The sequence below is a fragment of the Leuresthes tenuis genome, unplaced genomic scaffold, assembly GCF_036924035.1.
Source record: "Leuresthes tenuis unplaced genomic scaffold, fLeuTen1.0.hap1 SCAF_15, whole genome shotgun sequence".
NCBI classification, from domain to species: domain Eukaryota; kingdom Metazoa; phylum Chordata; class Actinopteri; order Atheriniformes; family Atherinopsidae; genus Leuresthes; species Leuresthes tenuis.
Genome location: NW_027325369.1, coordinates 18,802,548 through 18,826,346, shown reverse-complemented (window position 1 = coordinate 18,826,346; position 23,799 = coordinate 18,802,548). Strand labels below are relative to the sequence as shown.

General features: G+C 43.8%; 1 protein-coding gene across 4 annotated transcripts in view; it reads right to left on the bottom strand.

The window, feature by feature from the left end:
• Positions 1 to 22,593, bottom strand: part of fermt2 (FERM domain containing kindlin 2) — a 34,922-nt gene extending 12,329 nt beyond the window's left edge. The window contains exons 1-5 of one of the 4 annotated variants that reach the window (XM_072364893.1): positions 22,371 to 22,593; positions 20,893 to 21,050; positions 8,932 to 9,165; positions 3,477 to 3,605; positions 1,433 to 1,465 (exon numbers count right to left, since the gene is read on the bottom strand). In XM_072364893.1, the coding sequence (XP_072220994.1) occupies positions 1,433 to 1,465; positions 3,477 to 3,605; positions 8,932 to 9,165; positions 20,893 to 21,049 (553 nt within the window). In that variant the 5' untranslated portion in view covers position 21,050; positions 22,371 to 22,593. The remainder of the gene's footprint in view (positions 1 to 1,432; positions 1,466 to 3,476; positions 3,606 to 8,931; positions 9,166 to 20,892; positions 21,051 to 22,370) is intronic. The other 3 variants (XM_072364894.1, XM_072364895.1, XM_072364896.1) reach the window with 3 other exon arrangements.
• Between the last annotated feature and the right edge of the window lie 1,206 nt (positions 22,594 to 23,799).

Genomic DNA, 23,799 nt, shown 5'->3' with positions numbered 1-23,799 from the left:
GCTCAGCCAGAGGTCAACAATGCCATGTCACTACCAGCCAGTACTTTGCAAATGAGTGACTTCAACAATGTCCTCCCGCTGCTGGCGTGATGGATGCGGATCAGCATGCAAATTATGCACAATATAAATAAGGGTCACCTACTAATGCACAGTCAAAAAAAAAAAAAACCTGCAAGAATGCACTGCACACAGCAAAATACGGCACGCTTTGCCCACAGGAGAGGGGGAGTGCAACGATATGGGAAAGCAAATACTTGAATGATAACGTAATCAAGTTCTCCAAATAATGCAAATGTTGGCGTGAGCTCTTTCTCTTTAGTGTTTCAATCACAGATTTTGACAACAAACATAAGCCACCAAAGTGAAGCCGTTTGCATTTCCTGTTGGTTGACCTCATGGAGTATTTTTGGCAACACCCCCCCCCCTCCAGTCCCTCTCTCCCTCTGTAGGGTCTGGGTCAAGAAGCAACACTGGCTAAACCACTAAATCCCTTTTGAAATAAGGAAGTGAGTTTGGTTTGTGTTAGTGTGAGTGCATGTTTGTGTTTGTGAGCTGAGGTCATGTGAACGGGATGTAGGCCATGACCACTCATTCCACGTGGGGGAGGGTGTTATCCAGTGGTTCCCTCAAGGTTTTCTTGCTAATGCTGAGTTCATCAGGTCAGGGAGAAACTCTCCTCTCCCATAGAGTCTCTGGAGGAATGTTAAACATCCAGAGAACCCTGTAGAACGTGAAGGCACACACAACCGTGCCTCCTTCATCCTGTTTACCGACTCCAATGTCGGCAAATAGGCATAAAGAATGTTAGCGTGACTTTACTCCCAAATGTTCCCACACCGAGTCTTCACAGAGAGGTTAGACGGACCACCATCAGCTCTTAGGACTCAAAGTAAACTATGGGAAAACTGTCAATAAATAAGTGTCTCGTGGATACATTTATTCATTTTTCACAAAGTGTCTGTGTGGAGTTTAAGTTGAAGTGTGTAGATAGGATGGAATGCATGTAAATCTGATTCCGAACACAAAAATAAAGCAAAAAAAAAAAAAAAAAAGAAGAAGCTATTTGTCCAGAATGCATATATAAATATAATGTGTCAACTTATGGCCATTCTGCCGCCCATCTGCCATTCTGAGCAAAACTTTCAGTGGCTGAACAGTGACTCTGCACATCAGTCAGCAGGTACAGTGAGCAGGCCTGGAGTAGCTTTAAGAAAAGTGAGCTTTGAGCCAATTTCTAATAGGATGCATAAGCATTTATTATGAGACAAACAACATCAGCTGACTTCCTCTAGAGGAGCTGTCAGGTGATTCTGCTGCCAGTCCCAAAAGGATTGGATGTCATGTGACCTGAACACTTCAGCTGTGGGGGAGAGGGGAGCAGGGTGAAGAAGCAGTGCTGAAGAGAAAGGGATAGAGGAAGAGGAGAGCTTACCTTTGACAGGTCCGATGTATATTATCTCAGAGGCTAGGGTGAAAGGAGGAAAAGAAAGCCAGAGAAAGAAAGGGAAAAGTGGAAGGAAGGAGCAGAATGGAAACAAAAAGAGGACAGATTTCAGATAATGATCAAGGACAGAAGGAAACAGAAGAGAAGACAAAAGTTGAAGAATACAGGAATGAGGAGATCTGTGACATTTCTACAGAAACTGCCAACTCAGAGTGGATGACTCTGTTTGCCCTCTTTGCAAAGGAAGATTGTCCTGGCGTGTCTAAATGAGATTCCATCCACCAGTTCATAACCATCCAGCACAGCATGTGTGACTGAAAACCCAGGCAAGGCGTTGGTCAACATAACCCAGCTCTGCATGAGAAAACTGCAGCACAAATAGAAAGTGTTGGCTGTCTGAGGCCTGTCATTCTTAATATAGAACAGGCACGCCAAAATGTGGTGGGCCTAGTGGGACTTGACGGATTGGCATTATGGGCAATATAATGGCTCTTAGTCTGAGTCATAACAACAGCTGAGTGAGCAGACTGACCCGAGGACATGGAGTTTCCTACCTGGAACATTTAAAGATGGAGATTAAGGTTCTGTGAAACTGTAGCAAGCCTTTAACTGGGAATAAATGATCAGGTCCAACAACTTAAAATCCTCCAAAAAATGTTTAAAAACTGACATACGGGGAACGTATTTTCCATTTAAGAATGGGCATCCTGTGTGTTATTTTTGGATTGTTAACAATTAATGGATTATCAAATAGCTGCAGAATAATTCTCAGTTGATTGACCGATTCCTTGCCTAATTGCTCCAACGGGGGAAAGGGGAAAGGAAAAGACTGTAATCCTGATTGCATCTCAGCCTCTCTGCAATGCCTTGTGATTTCGATCAGGAGACCTTGGCCAAGAGGCCAGCTCTTCCCCACAAGGGACGGAATAATGTCTTACAACTTGGCCATGAATTACTCTCTCTGACTGTAGCATGTGATCTAACAGGGAGGATACGCGCACACACACACACACACACACACACACACGACTACATTGAATGAACAGGGAGGCTGGTGACGTTCTGCTGAAACTCCGTTTCTCTGCACCACCTAGAGTGATTACATTTACCCACTGGGAACATAATGCATCTCTGCCATAACAATCAATCCCACCCTTATAATGGAATGATGCAACGCTGGGTGTGCTCATTATAGTGCCGTCATGAAGTGGTTGCTTTTTAGATTTTCTAGCGCTCATTCCGTTTGGATACATATGCTAATAGACAAAACATCTAAAGAATATCTACATCTAGAGAATTCCTTCCAGTTGACAAGCACTCAAGTTCAAGTTTATAGTTATTGTTCAAGTCTTTCCACCCACAGTGAGCCGAGGAGACTCTAATCACACAAAGAATCCCTTTCACCCCGTCCTAAAGCGTTAGCATTTTTGCTTGATCCTAACTCAGTGACAGCAGTTCAGCCTGTTGTGTTCTACTCCTCCCTGCTCATATGCTTGTAACTCCCATCACTCACAGCAGGAAGGAGGAGGGCCATCATAACTGCACTTGTGTTGCCTGGTTTGGGTTTAAAATGGCAGCGTGACCAGCTATGTGTGGAATCTCAGCCATTCTCAGTCCTCCCTGCCAAGCAATTGGGAGCCATGGCTGTCGATCCCATGCAGGCCTCAAACTCACACATTCATATTTGGTAACTAGAAGCAGGGTGAAGCAATCCGTAGTTATCTTAGTGGTTTCTCCACCACAAGTGCAGTCAAATACAAAAAAAGAATGGAAGATGCTCCACGGGCGCCAGCAGAACCTGCGGTTCAACCTGCTGCTTGAGGAGCTATAAAAGTATTATAAAACACAATGAAAAAATGTCATTAAACCCAATAACTCACTTAATTTGACAAGGACCTAAAAAACAGAATGCACAGATTTAGGTTAATACAAATCTATTTCCTTTCATCTAATTAGAGGTAATTTTCATTATCCACTCTACAACACAGGAATAACTGATGCTATTCCTGGAGGAAACGTTAACACGTCGCACCTGATCCAGGAGTCAAAAGCGGACCCTCCAGCTCCAGATCGTCCTCCTCTGCCTCCTCCAACTTTTTCTTTTTCTTCTTAGGATCACGGGGTTTGCGCAGTAGAGACAACTCCTCCGGGTGGCGGATATCTGTGGTGAGACAGAGCGTATGAACGTGTAACGCCACATAAACATCAGTCAAAGTCGAGTCAATCTGTACACTGAGCGAGGCAGGTTTTCAAGTCATAAAGTCACACCAAAAAAAACAAAAAACTAAAAAAAAAGTAGTTGTTTGTGTTTTTTTTTCCCCCCAACTGCAGGTTTTAAATAAACCACGTCTCTCATCTGTCAAAGCGCACTAAAACAATGAGGAGAAGCGGTCTAGCACAGAAAAATATGGATGCTAAGTCGAGGCAAAAAGCAAAAATAGCGAGAGGCAGATGGAAGAAAGAATAAAAGAAAGGAAGGAGACAGATTGGGAGAAACGTTAGACAGCTGTGCACACACACCAATGGTGGAAAAATTGGAAATCCCTTTTCTCTGGGCCCCCAAAAACAATCTCGCTTTAACTGCAGTCTCCTACTGAGGCAAGGCAGATACAACCTCAATCTCCCTTTTTTTTTTGTTAACTCATTTTCTTCTAACTGTTCCTTTAGCACACATGAAAACAGAATTCGGTTGCTGTTGGTGATTCGTAATAAAGGCAGAGTTTACCAAAGGAGCATCTACTCATTTTTTATAGAAGTTTTCTGAATTAAAAACAAAACAAAAAAGAGCAACTGCACTCTTACTCTGCGTGTATGGACATGGAAGAGATGTGTGCAAGGTCCAAAAGAGACAGTAAGACACCACAGTAAATATGATGACTAAAACAGCAGTCTGTCAACTGGCTTCTTTCTCCTCCGACTCTTTTTCCTTCTCTCCATCCTTTGGACTTGAGGGCCAGGGAGCCATCAGTCAGGAGCAGCAATGATGGGATGGTTCTGATGGAGGGATTGAGGCAGCCAGAAAGTGTCAGGATTAGAATAGATGGAGCATGTGTAGAGGCAAGCACATCTGGACACTCGCAGCTGAGTTTGGTTCTCTCACAGATTCCCAATAAATCAAGGCGCATGCCGATATTAGAAAGACATTTTCGATTATTTTCACTTTGTTCCCCACATAGCTGTTAGTTTTCTCACGCCCATGGAAATAAAAATCGCTCTTTATTCTTCCACGGATGACTTATCGAAAGCGGCGTCGAAGACTGACCGAGGCGCTCGTGAAGGTGTTGAAGAGAGCATAAACAGCAGGGTCGAGAGAACGTCTCGACTTGGTGAGAAAGCTTGTTTGGTTTTGTGTAACTAAAGCAAAAGCATTCCAGGAGTTTTAAGAACTACCAGATGGGAGCTCACCCTCCTCCCTCATTCTCGCTCTCCTGTAGCACACTCCCTGTGCCCTTATACAGCCATGTGAGTTCCAGGCGTGCTTCTGAGCTTCAGCCCCACTGAGCTATGTGAGGAGGTGAAGTGTGCATATGACTGAATACACGGATAGGACTGGGTGTCTTGGTGAGGCAATACAGAAGCATGTGGCATTTTACTATGCTCTCATGATGATGAATCTCAGAAGAGAATGCCTATAAATCTGATCTTAGATTAGATTTTAAGCCTCTGCCTATGTTTTTCTGCAAATACTTCAGATCTTGGAATATTCATAAAGTCTTTTCCTTATTTTTGTTGTTTATAGTTGATTTCTGCTGACACTCTCTGGCGATACTCCGACTGTATGTCGTAGCAATTATCCAGGAATGATCTTAGGGAACGATATCGTCGAAGAAAATTAGCTCTCCCGCATTCTCCGCATACACTACTTTGGAAAATGGTGTCAGGGGAAGGAGGGGTGAATGATGGTCAGAGCGCTGACAAAAGCTTAGTCGAGTTCCATTAGCAAAAATGACACCTGGACAATAACACCCCAATAGTCCATCTTTCAGGCTTCTGGCAGGAACCAGGCATGAAGCCAGAGGAGAGGGGTTGACTAAGAGCCAGCTGGACTTGGAAGGTCTACTCCTTGGAACAGATGATTCACTGCAGTGAGTAACGCTAGCCACAAAGAATCACAAACACCATCACAGTCTAATTTTACCACTCTAAAATTTACCGTTCATACGATGGGAGACCCTACATGGACAAAATACTTTTTTTTTTTTTTTAAATATGTTTGATTTCATCATCCTTTTCCCCCCTTGGTTATGTACAAATATAGATATACCAATTGGGAAGGGGGGGGATGACTGATTAGTACTCGCAAACAATAAATTATGTTCTAATTCTGTGCAATAAACAAATTAAACTAAATTACTAACATTCGGTCTTAATCTGAGAAAGAAAAAGATCAGAATGTACATGTTGTGTACATGTTGTTTTAACAAACTGAAGACAGTGAAGGTCATTAAATCAAATTAAGCAAACAAATCACTTTTACCATTTCCACTGAGGACAAACAACATTCGTTGAATTCCACCGACTTGGGGAGAGTAACCGAAGTTCGTTTTATCGAGCAGATGAGGCTGACAAGGTGCTAAAAAGCCACCCAAAGAAAAGAGATAATCACACGCTTCACTTTAAGAGTCAGAGTTTAGGCCAAACCACAGTCCCTTCATGCTATGACAACAGTGGTCAGCGCACTTGGGCCCAGTCAAGCAGCCCTCAGGTTGACAGACCATAAATCTGCTGGACAAAAAAAACAACAAAAAAAAAAACAAATTCAGAAAGATTTCTGGAGGACAAAGCAGTCTAACCGACACTTTCCTGAGAAAGAACTAAGCCGTCAACGTCAAAACTCGTCCTACAGTGTGAAGTGCAGACACGAGCTTACTGGAGTCTCTTTCATTTCCTGCCTGGTCCTCCATTTCTCCAGTCATTTAAGTTGATTCACTGTACTGTAGCAGTACACGCTCCACAGAACAATACTGTGCCTGTTTTCGCACATACGGTAGTAAAGGACTGCTTACACATTACGTTTGAGTGGAGCAGCCTGACTCTTGTTATCCTGAAGCGGTTCTTTGATGAAAGAAGCGTCTATTTTTCACCCCACCTCAGACTCTTTGCTCCACAGTCATGTGTTAGTCAGTTGTAAAGAGTGCATTTTTATTTGTGCTTGCTCAAAGGGTGACTTATGACTGTATTTGGCTTTTCCGAGTGGGAGGACAACGTTTGCAATGCATCAATCATTTAAGGCTTTAAACCAGCTAAAATGTGAAGCCATTTGTCTTTGTTTGTTGATCATTAGAAGTTGTTTGGCCATAGTTTTTTCCCCTTAATTATCTATAAGACCACAACAATCAACCAAATAAAAAATATGTATGTTACATTATAGGTACACAACTAATATCATATCCGAGCCAAACAACAGAAACGGGTTTCTGGGACTGTTTGGAACTATGGGAAAAGTTCAAATAATTTGATCTCGAAACGAAAAGCAGAAAATCCCCTATGCTACTTCCTAAGTATTAACAAAGAAGTGTAGCAGACGATGTGAGAGGTGCCAAATGGAATTAGAGGTCAAAATGGGGGTGGAACTAAGAGATTTTACAGTAAATCAACCTTTTGCCGAGTTCTCTTCTCACCCAGTCAACCCAGATGGACTGTGTCTCGGTCAGAAAACAGCTGCTTCAAACATGGGAAAAGCACAGCTGTAGATCATTTGATCTAAGCTTTTAACATGGAGTGTTATGTTGATTTTCTCTGCTTTGTCCCTGTACAATATGTGGCGTTCACAGAGACTGAAAAGCAGACCAAGCAGGAGCTGGAAGATAACATATTTGTTCAGATAACAAGACTACTGACAGCATAAAATCACTCAAACTCCGAAAACATAATGAGAAAAATGAACTGCAACAGCCGAATGCTACATTAGAGGACTGAGCTCAGAAATTGTTTTGGAACAGGGCATTGGTTCTTTGTGGCCAGCTGACCAGACATGAACAGAGCAAAAAACCCTCCAAAGAAATCAGAATGAGAACTACAACAGCTGTTGAACCTCTTGCCAGTAAAGGGGAAAAAAAAAATATCCCACTAGCTTTTCCTTTCTGTTTCTATGTTAATGTATCTCTGCCCCTCCCTTTCTTCTGTCTGGAGCGAAGGCCAGTTGGACAGCCCCTCATCTCTTCCTGTCCCCTCCCGATTCTCTACGCTTTGCAGCTCACAGGCAGTCAGCAGAAAAAGACTCACAGGAAATTGTCAAACTCAAAATTAGCCAGTGAAGAAAAGGAAAAAAATGCTTCCAGACCAGACCGTCTGCAAGTAGGCCAAGCCGAGTGTCATAAAGTTACAGGTCATTATCTGTTACTACTAATGAGCAAATAAGTACACTGGTGTAAATATAACAGCACACACACACACACACACATCACGCCTACAGTCAGCATACAACATCCTTCCACATCCTGCCATGTGTCAAGTCAGCTAAAAGCATTTTGTTCAAAATTTCTTCCGAGCTGAAAGTGTCATACTGTTCAGCCATGGCTGACACAAAGACTGCAGTACCGTTTATATCCCCCCAACTCCCTGCCTCCAACAGCTTCTTTTTACATTTAAACTCAATGGTGTGTGTAATTCATTCTTTCACGTCATGGAACTGGTTGAATGCCACATGTAAACGGAAATGAAACCAGGAAAACTGCTGCTGGAGTCTCCGTTCTGTGGCTGCACACTGTTCTGTGACAAAGACACAACAGGTGTGCTGTGACCCTGTCTTATGGCGGGGTTTCTATGGGTGTGTGTGTGTGTGGGGGGGGTGTTCTCCAAATCTACTAACCCAAAAGGAGATTGTGACTAAGAGGCAGGGGCGGAGGGTGAGGTTTCTGCTGCGGAAAGTGGGAGTTAGCAGGTCAGGGGTTGTTGAGGTCCAGCATGTGACCTCTGACACATCAGCATGGAGCCACTGATACATGATATCCACAATGTGGATGTGTGTGACCCTTAGAGCACGTAGAAGAAAAGATGGTATTTAAGCAACAGAGCGAGCAAGAAAACGAGTTATTTACATGTATGTGAATGTGTACTTCATCTTAAGCCTGGGAAAGGCTGAAAATCCCTGTATACTAAACACTACGCTGGGACAGATAGACCCCTGGGTTCAAGGACACATCCTCAGACTGGTCTGCCAGACTGCTTCGTTTTAAACTTGTTTAATAAACACAACAAATTGCCAGAGAAAAACAAAGCGTGAGGAAGGACATGATTAGCAAAGTTTGGGGCAGAGCGTTTCCAAAAATAATATCACCGGAGGTTGTTTTCAGTTTAATAGGGTGGGTACCTTCAGGATGTCCATGGAGACTGGATCGAACAGTCCATACGTGAGAAAACTTGCATTCAAATAGCTCAGCCAGTCGGTAACCCCTCATCCTCAACTGTTTTCCACATCTCCACTGAAAATAAAACCCATCTTGAACTAAGCGATGCCCTGTAAACGTGTCGGTGTTTCCACTCACTGAACGTTTTGCAGATGTCCGACACAGCCTTGAAGACCCGGTCTGAGAAGTTCACCTTGACCTTCATGTGCTTCATGTTGGGCAGCTGGAGGCGCAGCAGTTTGTGTTGGGGCGTGAAGAGCAGCCTGGCATCAGCTTGGATCCCATACTTGTCCAACGTCCAGTGGGTTTTCAGCAGCCATGTCTTCTTCTTCTCCCACCACAGGGCATGGTCCGACCAGTCCTTCTTCACATCTAGCAGAAAGGAGAACAGATAAGAGGGGATGAGTTTTAGTAAAAGGCACAGTGAGGAAGGTGAAAGGAAAATTTAATTTGCTTTGTCCTATATTCAAGGACATAGGCTGTAAAACAACTCAAAGCTTAATTAGAGCAGCCAGCCTGTACCCATCAGACTGCACCGACATAAAATTATCAAGTATGTCCTCTTCAGGACACAGGGCATATTTCGGGGGGGTAGAAAAGGTTTGCAGGGAGGCAGCATTGTCGAAGCGATAGGGATCAGAGGGTTGTGTGAAAGAGGTGGCTGTTTGTGTGACACTGGGGGAATATCAGGTTCATACCTCCCTCTTTGTTCCACAGTCACACTGTGATCCTTTTAAACAGAGACAAGGCACCCAAAACCCTGTATAGCTCCCAGGCTTTTGCTCCAGAGGAGCTCTGCACAATGTGGACCAACCTGTGGTCTTATGGTGCATGTGTCTGGTTTCAAGCTGCGGGGATTTGAGGCGACTCAAGGCCTCTCTTTCGCGGATCACCTGGTTTCTATGTGAGCTGCAAAGTCATCAGACTGAGGTTCTGATTAAACTGCTAATCACTTCAGACAGAAAACTACGCCTGAAAGAGTTCAATTAAATCAATTAAGACGCCGTAAACAGGCCTATAGTTTTAGCCCATTATTCTACTTTCAGATATCCTTTTTGTAGTGATGTCATTACTTAAGCATCAGTCCTGGCAGGCACTTCCTAAAGCTCTGTCTCAGTCTCCCCGCCCACATACGCCTTCATTGCTTCTGCAGCTTAATCTCAGTATCACCCTGGGTCTCTCTCCTCTTTGAATCACTGTTCCCAGAGAGAGACGTCTGCTTAGTCATCTTTTGATCAAAACACTTTATCTGAACTGGTTCAACTCTACTACTGCAGCATCAGTGGCATATACCTCGATCAAGGTATAACGATACAAGTATAGCTATAGTACCATATGGGAATATTCAGGTTTCAAATAATGGCAATTATAATCTATGCCCATTAAACATTTTTTCCCTCTACTTTTCCATTCGAGGCTGGTAGCATGTTGTACGATAAGGAATCACCTCATTAAATAGCGGGGAAACAAAAACAGATACTTCTCAACCTGACAGTTTTGATTTTCCATCATAACCAGCTCTGCTGATGCCCTTCACACCGCGCTATAAACTGAATATTATACCCCTCTCTTTATGTGGACCTCTTCCATCTGAACAACAGCTTATTGCCATGATTTCCTCCACCTTGAGAGGCTCTGTTTCCATGGGCCGCTGTTGTTTTCACTGACCTTTACTTAACATAGGGGCATACATATGCATTATTGACACTCCTCTGCCAACCTTGTCTCAGGGTTGAGTCTATAGGATTAGCGGGTGAGTGAATGAAACATCAGACTGCCTGCTTCCACCAAGTAAACAAGACTCCTGTGATGTGAGCAAAGCTAACTGAGCTGAGGGGGAGATTATCATATTGATTGCGATGGGGAGCACCAGTTTAAGAAGGAGTGTAAAAGCTTTGTGAATTTACTAGGTGAGGGGGTTGGTTGTTTGTGAAGCTGTTGGGTTTTATGCCGTTTACTCCCAGGGGCAAACACTTGGAACTCGAGTGAAAACATTCCAAGCTTTCCGAGTCCCTGTGCGAGTTCCTCTAGCAGCGTGGGGTCTCGCTGTCATCGCTCCACGCCGATCCCTCAGCTGTGCAGAAGGCAACTTCATTTCTAGCACCGGCGTAACTACGCCTTTTAAGTTTCCTGCAGCTATTAAAAGGCAGAAATAATGAGAGAGCGTGGCGGGAGAAAAACTGAAAATAATCCAACGTGTATTTTCATAACTCTGCTCACAGTTTTTCCTCCAACAACCTTGTAATTTCTGGAGTCTGCGAACGATGCAGAACAGCTAGCATTAACGTTTGGCACTCAGGTCTTCGCCACAGACCAGTGCTCTAAAGAAACGTCCTCAAACTCAGGCAAGCATTTCCAGCATACAATCTATGGAAAGACATGAATCCTCATCCCGAGTGCTCTCCCTATACACCCTTCTTCTCCGTTTCCTTGTCGCTGCCCATCGCCAAAACCTCAGTGAACACAGCCTTCCCCTGTTCTTACTTGCATCATTACGCAGTGGTTCGATGTGTTGTGATTGGATAAGGCAGCTTGGGTAGGCTTCCACTGGGCTCGTTCAGCAATATTGTGGTAACCCAATCCACAGAGCGAATGAGACGGGGCCGATGGCATCTACCGTCTAAAAATACAGCCTGCCAAGCCTGACGTAATGCAGCAGCCAGTGGAATGGGGGGCCTAAGTAATTGGGTGCATCAAATGTGGACCCACAGTCCTTAATGTGCGTGTGTGTGCTGCACTTAAAAGACATGGGGAGGGGAAACAAAATGAGAAAACATGTTTTATGACCTCCGCAAGACGTGACAAATGATACGGAGACGTGTGCGTTTTTGTGTGTGTGGGTTGGAGTATTTGTCGAGAGGCGGATGTTCCTCTTATCCATCCATTAACTACATCAGTGCTGTGTGTGCCTGTGCTTTAACGAGCAAAATTAATTCAGAAATTCTGCCAAACCGACAACTTCTCATTCACCACCACAGCTCTAAACCAGGGCTGCTTCCTCTGCTTCGTGCTCTAGATACCAAAACCAAAGATGCAATCTTAAAGACCCAAAAAAATAAATAGAAAAATAAATAAAAAGACAGATTAATGCTACCATAGCCCAGTAAGCTTTCCTTTTCCCCAAACATGCAAACTCTGTATCTTTACTTGAAATGATTCACTGAAGGTACAAAAAGTATTCAGTCTGAAGGGCTTTCATTAGAATTCTAATGAAGACTGAAGTGTCCCTCCTTCCCTCTCCTCCACATCACTCCCTCCATCTTTCCCTTTCTGGCCAGAGTATCTGTGGTGTTTACATTAGGAGGCAGCTATGTTTATGGAGGCCTTTCTGTGAGGGGAAGGGGGCAGGGCAACATTGGAGAGGATGAAAAAAAAAAAAAGGGAACGAGAGAAAGGGCATGGAGAGGAGAGCTGAAGAGGACAAGGAGAGGACAGAGGAGGAGGTCTAACTGGGGACGCGATGACACAATGCAGCAAGCAGTACGGCAGCAAGTATGAGGAGAACATTCAAAATCAAAGTCTACAAGTGAAACAGCACAAATATACACTGCATTTTCAATTCATCTATTCCAGCGTATGACAAATAAGCTGCATGCCAAGGCGAACAAAACGGAGAAAGTAAGAATTTCCACTAGTTGACTGAGACAGATACATGAAAAACACACCAAGCTTTGAGGTCAACTTAATCAGTTCTGACCAAGACAACAATCCAAAATTAACAACTCAGGAGACGTTCACAGTTTCTGATTCTTTTTCTGTCAATCAACTGATGAACTAATCGACCAATTGGTGCAGCTATACAGCAGACGTGACCGTAACCTGACAGAAAACTAAATAAAAATGTCTCATCTTTATTAGCACGGCAGTTAATGTCAGGTGACACGCAAAGCAAAACCCTGGCCCATGAAATTAATCATGCAGGTCTCAGGGTTTTGCTGCATCTGTACAGTGAGCCTTTTCTCAACAAAAAAAACCCCACTATAAATAATAATGTTTTCTCCCTTTACCAACCAGAACATGTTCATACAGTTCAAGGTTTTTTTTCGTTTTCAGCCATCGGCTGATAAAAACAATACAGCTGGGTGAGACTGGTCATGCCGTTTCCTTGGCGACTACTGGCCGACGCCGCAGGGGCGATGGTGCAAGGCGACAACTTGTTTTCATACACAACAAAAACCAGCGCCCGGGGGTTTCTTAGACTTATCTCTCACGTACTCGCATGCAAAACGCATGCAGCTCATTCCACTCAACAACATGAAAGCCCTTCTGTTTCTAAATATAATTCACATAAGAAGTGGGGTGAAGGTCAGTATTGACAAGCAAAGATATAGGAAGCAGCTGTTCTGCACTGTCCCTAAATTAGAGCTACTGTAAACGGCATTGAGGCATTCTGTCACTCATACATTCTCACGCTGGAGATTAGCAAAATCAGAACCCAGCAGGTGATGCGCTGGATTGACAGGTGATGGCAGTATCTGTACTGCAGACCCGAGATAAAGAGTCACATGGGAGGGCATCTGAGACTGAAGTGATACCCGTTTATGTCAGTGACAGAAGTGGCAGTAGAGGAGCAGACAAACTCGTTTTTAGTACTGGTGACACAAGAATAACAGACTGTGATCAATTCAGGACACCGTTGAGGTCACATGAAGCAAATTGTCAACGCTGTTCAGCTGGAGATGTCAAGGAAGAGACCCTGACGACCCGGGTGCTTTATTAGAAACAGAATCTCCAGGAGAACTGAAAGCTGGGCACTACAGAGTAACAGTTAATCCTGTGGCACAATAAACAGCAGAAAACAATCATTAAAACCCCTTTCTGGCACACTTACGAATTGAAAGTGTCCGTCACATCTGAATGAGCCTCGTGGTGCTTTTCTGTACCATTTTGCAACAGCAATCTGACAAGGTTAGATGTACCAACAAGTAGTTATCACTTTCAAAATGGCACAGTCTGAGCAGCAGCAATCACATCAACTGATAAAAAAGCACAGTAGCGGCGGTAGATGAATCCGTGTTACGATAAGCTGTTCAGAGAGATCCAACAGATCAAGTCGCTGAATAAATACCAACGACGTCCAAACTTTCCTACTGTTTGAGCCAAATGAACGAGAGCAAACTGCGGTCAAAAGAGCTCGATCTGCAGCTGAAGCTTCTGCCATTTCCAACTGCTCCAATCTGCGTCCACCGTGTTAAATACGACGCAACGGGCCCGTTAGCCTGATGTGAACGTTTATGGCGGACTGTGTTGCGGCGTGAAGAAAATGTCTTCAGGTGAAGTAAAAGATCGTGTTTCTGGAGTTAAGAACTGTTACTTTAGAAAAATAAAGAAGAAAAAAAAAGCTGCACTGTTAGAGCACTGCAATCAAACCCTAATGAGTAGAACAGTGGCTGTTCAATAAGCTTAAAGATGTTTTTCAGCTGCTTCAATCCACCCACTGATGTCTTAAACAACCAACATGTTTGGCTTGCTCAAAAGAATTGTTATGGCAATAGGACATGGTGTTGTGGGGAAACTTTAGTTATAAACCACGCACTTCATGAGCTGTCACAATAAAAAAGGAAAAGTGACCGATATCCCGTCACTTTCACAGATTGATGAAGCCATCGGTGTTGTGCATTTCTTGCCTAAACACAGAGGACTGAGCAATGCGAATAAACGGAAAATACAGACGGAGTATTTCAACATGCTGAATACTAAACACGCAGCACACACACTGTTCAAACGGATGCTGCAGTTATAACGTGATTCCAGGTGTGTTCGAGTCCCAAAGAAGCTGGGAAATGTGCTGTTTTTGATGGACAGTCGGTCAGTTTTCTCGTGAGCCATTTTGTTGCTCTACTTTTATTTGAGTTTAAAAAAAAAACAGCAGTGCAGAACACTTTTACACAAGAAATTTCTAAAAATGCATCGATACGAACGTCAATTTTGCAAACGAAACTCATTTGTATCCAACTCCGTCATTGTGATCTGTTTCAACTCCCAGGCCTGCGATGAACGGGGTTAGCTTTCACTCTGTTATTATATAACAGCTCAGCATTCTGCCAACAGACCATCAAACATGTCATATTCTTTATTTCACTTTTTTCAAACAGGCATTAAATATGCAATACTCACTGAGCCTGAAGAAAAAAAAAAAAAAAAAGTCAGGGAACATTCTCATGTGTTACCGATTATACTGGTGTAATAATACTAATACTACCACCACCGCCGCCATTACTGTCTGAGTAATGATCATTCGGTGAGTCGGTATTCATGGTATTTCAGGAACATCAGACCTCCTGATGTCCTGTTTGTTGCTCGGCTGCCAGCGTGACGTAGGTTACACGTTTATTTACATACAAAGCAGGTGACTGAGATTCCATCAGAGGTGATCACCCAGGATGCAGGATTACATTCAATGTAAAGAGACTCAATAACGCCAATTTTAGCTAATCTCTCAAACTCTGCCCAGTAACTCTGTGTTCAACCCATTGAGTTTTCCCAGCCTCTGAAATTAAATGAAAACCATTTGATAGGTTCGACCTTCAGCTTTTGTTGTACACTACCAGCTTTGCCCTTCGGTTTTTCGTGTGTCTTGAAAATACTGTTGCAACACTCGCATCTCATCCGGCCTCAAAAGTAAAAGCAGACATGTTGCATCAGGCCTGAATGGGTCAGGAAAAAAAAAGAAAAAAAAACACAGGGAAAACGGATAAACTGCTACTCCTCGCAACTTAAAAAAAGCCAGATGGCTTTTCGAATGGCTTTACTGCAACTGCAAAAGACAGGCAAAAAAGGTTGGATGAAAATGTGGGTCTGAACCTGGCTCTTAGACCACTGAAAGCCAGTAAGCACTTTCCCTTGGAATAAAGCGAATCCGAAATCTAAACAGGAAATTTAGGCGCAACCAGCCTGTTACAATAAAAAGGGTCCACAGAGCTGAATTTAATGCATTAGAAAAGGCCAGAGGGCTATTAAAGGAAGCCTCCTCGGAGACTGTTTGTATCCATTTGTGTCATAATCCCAACACAGCAAAGCAGTGGGGATACTCCCTCTCCGCCCTGACACAGCTTTATACAATTAAGTGTTCAGGGCCCTGGTGGAATAATGACATTACAAAGAAACTCTGCAATGGATCAATGGAGCAGATATACAATATTCATCTCTCGCTCTATCAGTGTATACATCCTGCCAGACGTCCCCTCAGGACGGCGATGCCCTGGTACCTCTGTGAGCTGGACAACAGGATACCGTTACAACAGCTCCACAAACCCTGAGGTGATCCTGCACGGTAAAGAGAAAACCTCTGCATTCTCTAAGCTGCTCAGTAATCAAATAAAATGATTAGGACTTAAAGAAATTAAGAGTGACAGGGTTCCCCCTAAATATTTCCACAATTTCTCTCTGCTGATATCAACCAATTCCTTGGGTTACGAAAACAAAACTCCTGCTGCTTTGTGTTGTAAAAGGAAAGATATGGACTGTCAGGCTGGGAGGTATGAAATGTGGAATGAGAGGCTACACAAAAAACGCGAGATCAGTTTACCCCATTGGCTCAAAGGTTTGTTGTTCTACAACAATGTGGAGGTTTAACATTTCCTTCAAACGGACCCACCGTGCTATTTGCACTACAGGAAGGTGAAAGGGACAAAATGCAATGGGCTCCAGATTCTCAGAAGAACGAACAAAAGTTTGCTCTAGTATTCGAGGCCAAATAGAATTCACTCATCCTTAACCAACTCAGCAACAAATCCAAGAAAACACAAAAGATCTCAAATACGACACTTTGACATTGCTGCACTTTTCAAACACGAGCATCCTTTACATGCTTTATCAAAGTGTCCAGCTGAGAAAGTTACCCCTGCTATGGCTGCAAGTAATGCAAGTACTTTTTCCACAGAGTGATTATCTTCCTGGGGAATTATTTGGGCTACAAATCGTGAGGCGTGGGTAAAAAGACGAAATTGGAGAGACGAAAATGGATGAAATTTCCTATGACCAGCGCTGACGTATTCGCAGCTTGAAAAAACAGCGTAAAAAAACCCAATGTGCAACACATCGCATATTGGGATTTGATGTGATATTTTGAGCTTGGAGAAACTTCACACTCTTTGCTAGAAACTGACACGGAAAACTGATTATTGAAATTGGCGTTACTTGTAACGCCATTCTGTTCGATGGCCAATCAACTCATTGAGTAAAAGTCTAAGCTCTGAGGCTAACATGCACTGTACAAGAAGGAAAAGCTGATATAGACTAGATCTGATTCTGTTAAACCCCGTCTTGCCGTTATACAGGCCACTGGTCTGCATTAGATCCCATCTGCAGTGTGTGTGCCGAGCAGCACAATCACAGCAGCATCTTGCCAGTGAAACAGGAAAGCTCTGGCCTGGGCAGGACCACCACTTAGGCTAACTACTTCCTGTCAGAGAGATTAAACAGTAAGATGATCACACAGGCTGCCAGGCCATTTCTCACTTCAAACTACCAGATATTTAGCATGGCTCCACGGTCACAACTAATGAGTCCCATTACATGTAGTTAGTAATATGTCTGAACTATGCGTCCCGTTCTAAGAAGAAGGAGACGGAGCTCTTGTGTGGAAAACATGCCCATCATCAGCTAAGATACGGGTGTAAAAAAATTTAAAAGTCCCCTCAGCCTGACAAAAATGTCCCTAAGACCAAGTTGGCAGGACGGCAGGCATGGAAGGCAGACAGAAGGTAGGGGACCAGAGGAAATTCAGCATCCTGTGTTAAACAGGTCTGTTTCCTAATGAAACTAGCACGCCATTGTCAAATCGAGGCTATCTTCCTCTGGTCACCGCAAGCTTCAATAGGAGGTATCTCTACGTCAGAGAGGATAAAATGCATGAAAGAAACAACGCGAATAATAAGGAAACGCATAAATGCATCTCATGCGTTGGCTTACGAATGCTTTCCATGCCCGAGTTCCTCCGAAAAAGAAAAAAAAAACGTAAGCAAATTCAGGATGCTGACAGTCAGCAACGTACTTGCTATGTAGGTTAACACACATTAACCAGGGAAAGTTCTCTGTGGTGGGCTGGTGGCAACAACAGCCAAACCTCCAACCTCGACCACCCCCCAAAAGAAAAGCTGGAAACAACCACACGCACAAGCAGACTCCCACCAGACCAATTAGTCAGTTCAACTTCTATTTCTGGAACGTTGAACAGTCAGTGTATGTGAACAGGGTCAGAAACCACAAAATAATAAAGTGTACTTCAGTGTTTCCTACTGGTCATTAAACCCTGCTATGTGGCCGGAGGGGTGGATGGTGTCAAATTTAAAAAAGGCATGGTTCGGAAGACTTAAAAGACAAAAAAAATTCTGATAAATATTTCCACAAAAACATATTTAGAACGAAATGGAAACTAAAAAAAGGAGGGTGAACGGGGAAGAGAGGAAACTAGGGAGGGCTTACAGAGAGAGCGGGAGGCAGATGAAGCAAGCAGCAGAGACTCCAGCGATGACGGCAGCCACCAGAGAGCCACATGCCTATCCCTGAAAGTCATTTCCTGCTTCATGGAAGACTTTTATGGAATTCTAGCAGCATGGCTAACGTCACAATGGGGAAAGACAGCCCGAAGAGAGAAAGTCCCATTTTCATTCTCCATCCAGTCCCCCTACCCTCATCTGTTTGTGTGTCACCAAGCAGAGCCAAGACAACGGGGGCGCATAATCGAATGCAACATTCAACAATATCAAATGGGCATGTTTGGAGCACATGCTACTCAATGGGAGTAGTTTGTGCCATTATCTGACACTTGTTGCTCTTAAGTAGCACTTACTGAAAGCCGCAGATCATCAGACCTAAAAGCTGTGCAACTTGGGAACCATCCCTTTAAATCCAATAAAACTTCTGCTGTTTGTACAGCACTCGTTTTCCCGGCTAAATGGAGCAGCTTTTAGAGAAGAGTGTGGCAAAAACGTCAACAACAGGCAGAAAAGGTAGCAATGATGGAAAGCAACCGAAGGATGAAAGGGTTACAAGAGCAAGGGACCAGGGGGTGGTAAATCATTTGGCTTTAAATAGTGCTCTCATGGAGTTTTGCAGGGAAATGGAAGCAGCGGCCATTATTGTGATCAATACCTAAGTGCCTTCCTGGCATTTCTCTATTTAATCCATTATCGAAGGCCATCTGAGCCTGCAGTGTGGACAGGAGGCCTGCAGCTCACGGGAAAAATAGAACGATGAACGCAAGATCCATGTGGATGAGACACACCCACCGACTCGCACGAGCAGCCTCGCGTGCGGCAGCACATGCACCAGTGCTACCAATGGAAACGCTGCTCCGTTATACAGAAGGAATGATGAAGGAACGCACGATCACGAAATGATCAAACACTCAGTGGGAGCAAGCACGCGCCTCGCTGTCAGTCACAACAAACGGCAACGTTTGCTCACGAAAACAAAAAAAACTGAATCGCAAGAGGTCGACACTTTCCCTTCAGAGTGAAAGAGGGCAGATTAATCATTGACACGGTTACCAACCATAGCATCCATCACGGGGGGTCCAGAACTCGCAGCAAAAGGGAATGTGACGGCTCACCTTAAGCTCACTCAGTCTTGCTGTGCGACATTCCAGTTCTTGGCCACCAAAACCCTTCCTATTCTGCCTGAATCCTGGCTGCAGGGTCAGTATACAGTCACCTGCAGTGCATGACCGAGTGTTAAACCTATGCTGTAGATGGGTTAATGATTACAGTGCTAAACCGTTAGGAGGCAGAAATATGCTCTGAAACACTCACAGAGCAATCTACAGTTGTGCTACCTCCATTGACTTCAAGCATACTTCAGCGGGCCAAATGAACTGCAGTAGTTGTGGTGAGATCAGTGGTGGAGATAGAAATGCTGTCAGTAACCATGGCTGGAATTGCAACACGTTGGTGATAAAGCAGCGGCACATACAAGAAAAGCAAAATAGAACATCAGGAATGGTGGAAACACATAATAAAAGCCAGGTTCCACAGTACAATTTGATATAAGAGAAATACAATTTTGATGGAATACTTTTTTTAAAAAATTTTTATTTATGAATCCCTCACTTATTAGTAAGACCAGCCAAAATAAGAAAGACTTTCCTCACACCATACCACAGAGAGCAACTCCAACAACCAATAAGAACGTGCCGTGACTCGAGTTCATGTCGGCCCACACATGGAACCAACACTGCGCTCATTTAGCATAGATGCTACTCCGCACAGACAACCCACAAAGAACAAAGACCTCAATTATGTGGAGCCCTAACAGGAGAGCTAAAAACAGGACCATAGGCAGGGAATAAAACCTTGGAGCACAGCAGGAATTCCGAGCATCTGAGCGCCATCAACGCACAACAAACTGTCACTCCTAAATCTCACTGCCACCGCCGCTGACCTTTTCTCCAGACTCCATGAAACAAGGCAGTGTTCAAGAGGCTGGGACAGAGGGCTCTTATGCTTACTTGCACCCAAACTTGTCAAGTGCATAACTGCAGTTACAGAACAGTGCATGCTGGAGTGGGGGAGGGAAGCTGTGTATGGTTTCTTTATACCTTGCTAATTGGCAATGCATATATGCTGCTGGGAGCGTTAAGCCCCGTTTCAATGCATGGCAAGCAACTAATATCAACTTTTATAGTCATGAGGTAATCTGCAAAGTTTTGAAAAGTGCAGCCAGCAAAAAGGCCACCATTTTGATTCCTAAAACAATAACATATTGCAGCTTGTCCCTAAACAGATCCTCTTCCTGTTATTTCACACGTTCTCTGCCAGCATGCTGGCTAAAGGAATACTTTTGAGCCTTTGGCCACTACTCAGACACAGCTTGGAGTTTGTGTAAAAGAATGTGCTTTCATTCTAAGTTGGAAAAAAAAGAGGCTCAAACAATATGAACTGATAAGACGAACCAGCCACTGACACACAAACTCTCAAAAAATGGGTTATTATTATTTCCCCCTCCATTTCAACTGGAGCGCAGCTCAAATCTGAGGCCTCCTTGTTACCTGCTGTCATGTCTTTCACACCAGTAAGTCAACATCAGCCCACCGAGCCCAAGCACTCATTCAATCAATTCATTCCACTTGGGATAGAATGATTCTCTGAGCACGCATACCTAGTTTCTCCACGAGTTTGAGCATAACTCCGCCGATGTGGATTTCCCCAGTGACCCTCAGAGACACGTCCCTGTGGAGGTCGGTGACATGAATCTTCAACTCCCACGTCCCGTCGGCATAGCAGCCGTCGGGCATCCGGATCCCATCCAGAGCCATCCTGCTGAACAGAGAAATCAGAAGATGACTCAACTCCTAGCATGCTACACTGAGAAGAAACTTTTAAAACTTTAATAGACCAAGTATGGAGGCCTGTTTGTTATTTTTTAACTGACATGTGTGTCTGACATGTGACTTTAGTTGGGTTTGGTGTGTAAGTGTTCCAAATCTGTACCCAACTTGCTTTTCCTGTACTAAAAACGCACAATTTGTTCATAAAAATGACACTGTTTCGTATCACAAGTTCCAGACAATCTGATATCCAATACACGGTATATGATACATATTTGACTGTCCCTGCAGAGAGACAACCTGTGATCTCTGACACTCCTCAGCCTGAGAGAACAGCACCACGAGTTCTTTCCAAAGGATGAGAAGTTGCTCTGACGTCACGGTGATGTCATCAGGGTTATCAAACGGATAAAACCAGAGCTGGGTTATGCGCTGGATGAATGGCATGTCAGCAACACGGGCATTTGCGAGGAAAGGAAAGCTTTTTTTAATTTATTTATTTATTTTTTTTTTTGGAACGGTCCAACCCAGATGCGGTACAGCAAATGTCGGATTCGGTGTTTTGGAGCTGCCACTTCAAAAATCAACAATAAACCGTCTGGCACATTAGTTAAGTGTCAAGAGAGGTTGTAAACTGTAGTTTATCCAGAATTTAAAAGTTTTTTGACTGACATTTAAATTTTTCATCCTCCTCGTGATTCCAAAGCAAATGTTGGAGAGCTCTGGTTCATACGACCGTAAGAATGAAAACAAGCAAAAAGCGTTTCTCCCAACAACGCCAAAAGCTGCGTTTCATTTCCGAGCCTCCCTCGGTGGAAACACAATTCGCTCGGTGGCGTCAAGTCGCCGCCAAAAAGTTGCATTGTTGCTTCAATCTGTCAAGTCTCTGAACCGGGGTTGTCTGGCCTGACGACCAGAACGGTCAATAAACCCGGCAGAACAAAGGCTATCAGACCGCGGATACAAGTTCAGAAAAGGCCTTTGGCAGCTGTTACCTCTGCAAATGTGCTGGTTCACCTGTTCAAAAAAATAAATAACGGTAAAGGCACTCTTACAAATAGGCTGACGGGGAAATTATGTAAGCACAGCCCGTACAACAGTTTCCCCCCACGGCTGCGTGCACATTTTCACTCAGTCGTTCGCCAAAGGAAGAAGTTAATTAGCGAGTGTGGGGAATAAACAACAGGCCCCGTGGATGTTACCAGGAAAGTCCACAGGACAAACTTTGGTTAAACGTGACAAGAAAAGGAAAAAAGCTGTACGCAAACAGAGAGAATAACCGAGCGAACATTTAAATGTGCACACTCACCTTCACAAAGACGGAAAAAAAACACTAAAATGGTTGACTACACGACACAGAACAAGTCACCCCTCTTTAATTCATGTAGAGGACGTAGTTTGGGCGATAAAAGCAGAGAGAAATCCACGAAGGCACCTGGCTGAAGAAGTGAAGTATCCCAAACAGTTTTCCAACAGGCTTTGGTTTAATGGAGGCGAGCTCTCCCTCTTTCTCCCTCCCCTCCGTCCACAGCGGGTAACGTCACCACCGCTCCAGTCCTTATTCTCCCTCTCATCCCGTGAGCTTTTCTGGTCGCCTGCTGGTCACCTCTAACACACTTTACAGACGAGACCACTGAGACAACTGTGAATCATTTCGTCTAAAAAAAAAAAAGATCCATACTTTTTATAATCACAACAGACTGTTGCCAGTAAATAGAGCACGCGCGTAATTCTAGAACAAAGAATAAGATAATAAACGGTGTAAATAGACACAACCACTCATTCAAAGTGTGTGGAGACGTGTGTTTCCAAACTTATTGACTGGTACTGAATACTGTAAAGTAATGGAGGACGTGCCTTAACACTATCTGTGCTGCTTGATGGTTTTATTCTGCTATTTGTTTTTATCATCCTGCATTTATGGTCTGGGTTTACAAAATGAAAAGAAGAGTGAAATACATTTATTGGAGGATGAAGTATGAGATCTGCCATAGACTGGTTACCTGAATGCATGCATCAAGGGGTGAGGCTACTTCACGGGCCTGCTGAGGAGCAGTCATTGTGTAAATGTGCTCGTCTGCCGTCCACGACTTTTGTTTTACGCCAGGAACAAAGAGCAATCAGTGATTTTGTGCGCTTTTCCTGTTTTGTCTGTTACTACTCCTGTTGTCCGGTGGTTTAGATACGAGAAAAGCCTAACATTTAAAGCATCCAACAGAGTTATTACTCTGTATACTCTCTGCGCGTTGACTCGAGCAGCTGCAGGTCTCATGCGAAATGATGAATTCAAGGACATCATTTTCTTTAAAAGCTGACGAGGTGCTATGCCAAACAAAGTTTCAACATTTTTGATGCTTTGTTACAATTTTGAACTGGAAAAACAAATCAAAACAAAATCCTACATCATTACATGTAGGTGTATGTGAAAGCAGAGGAGAATATGGCATATTTTGCCTGAACTCCACAGCAGGAAATTCGGCAGCTTGCAGAAGACTTAATGGACACACAGGAAAGATCACAGGCTGCCTTTTATGGCAATAGTGCTGCCGAGCTTTGCGTCGGCACACCGGGGTCTGTCCCTCTCTTGCTGTGAGTAACTGCACGAACTGAACTGAACCGACACAGAATTCCAAAGTTCAACACTTTTGACACAGTTAAACGCGCTCCCGTCATTGCATTCTGAGCTGAGGTTTGATGTTTACAAGGAGAGTTCAACTGGAGACGATCAGCGCAATCAC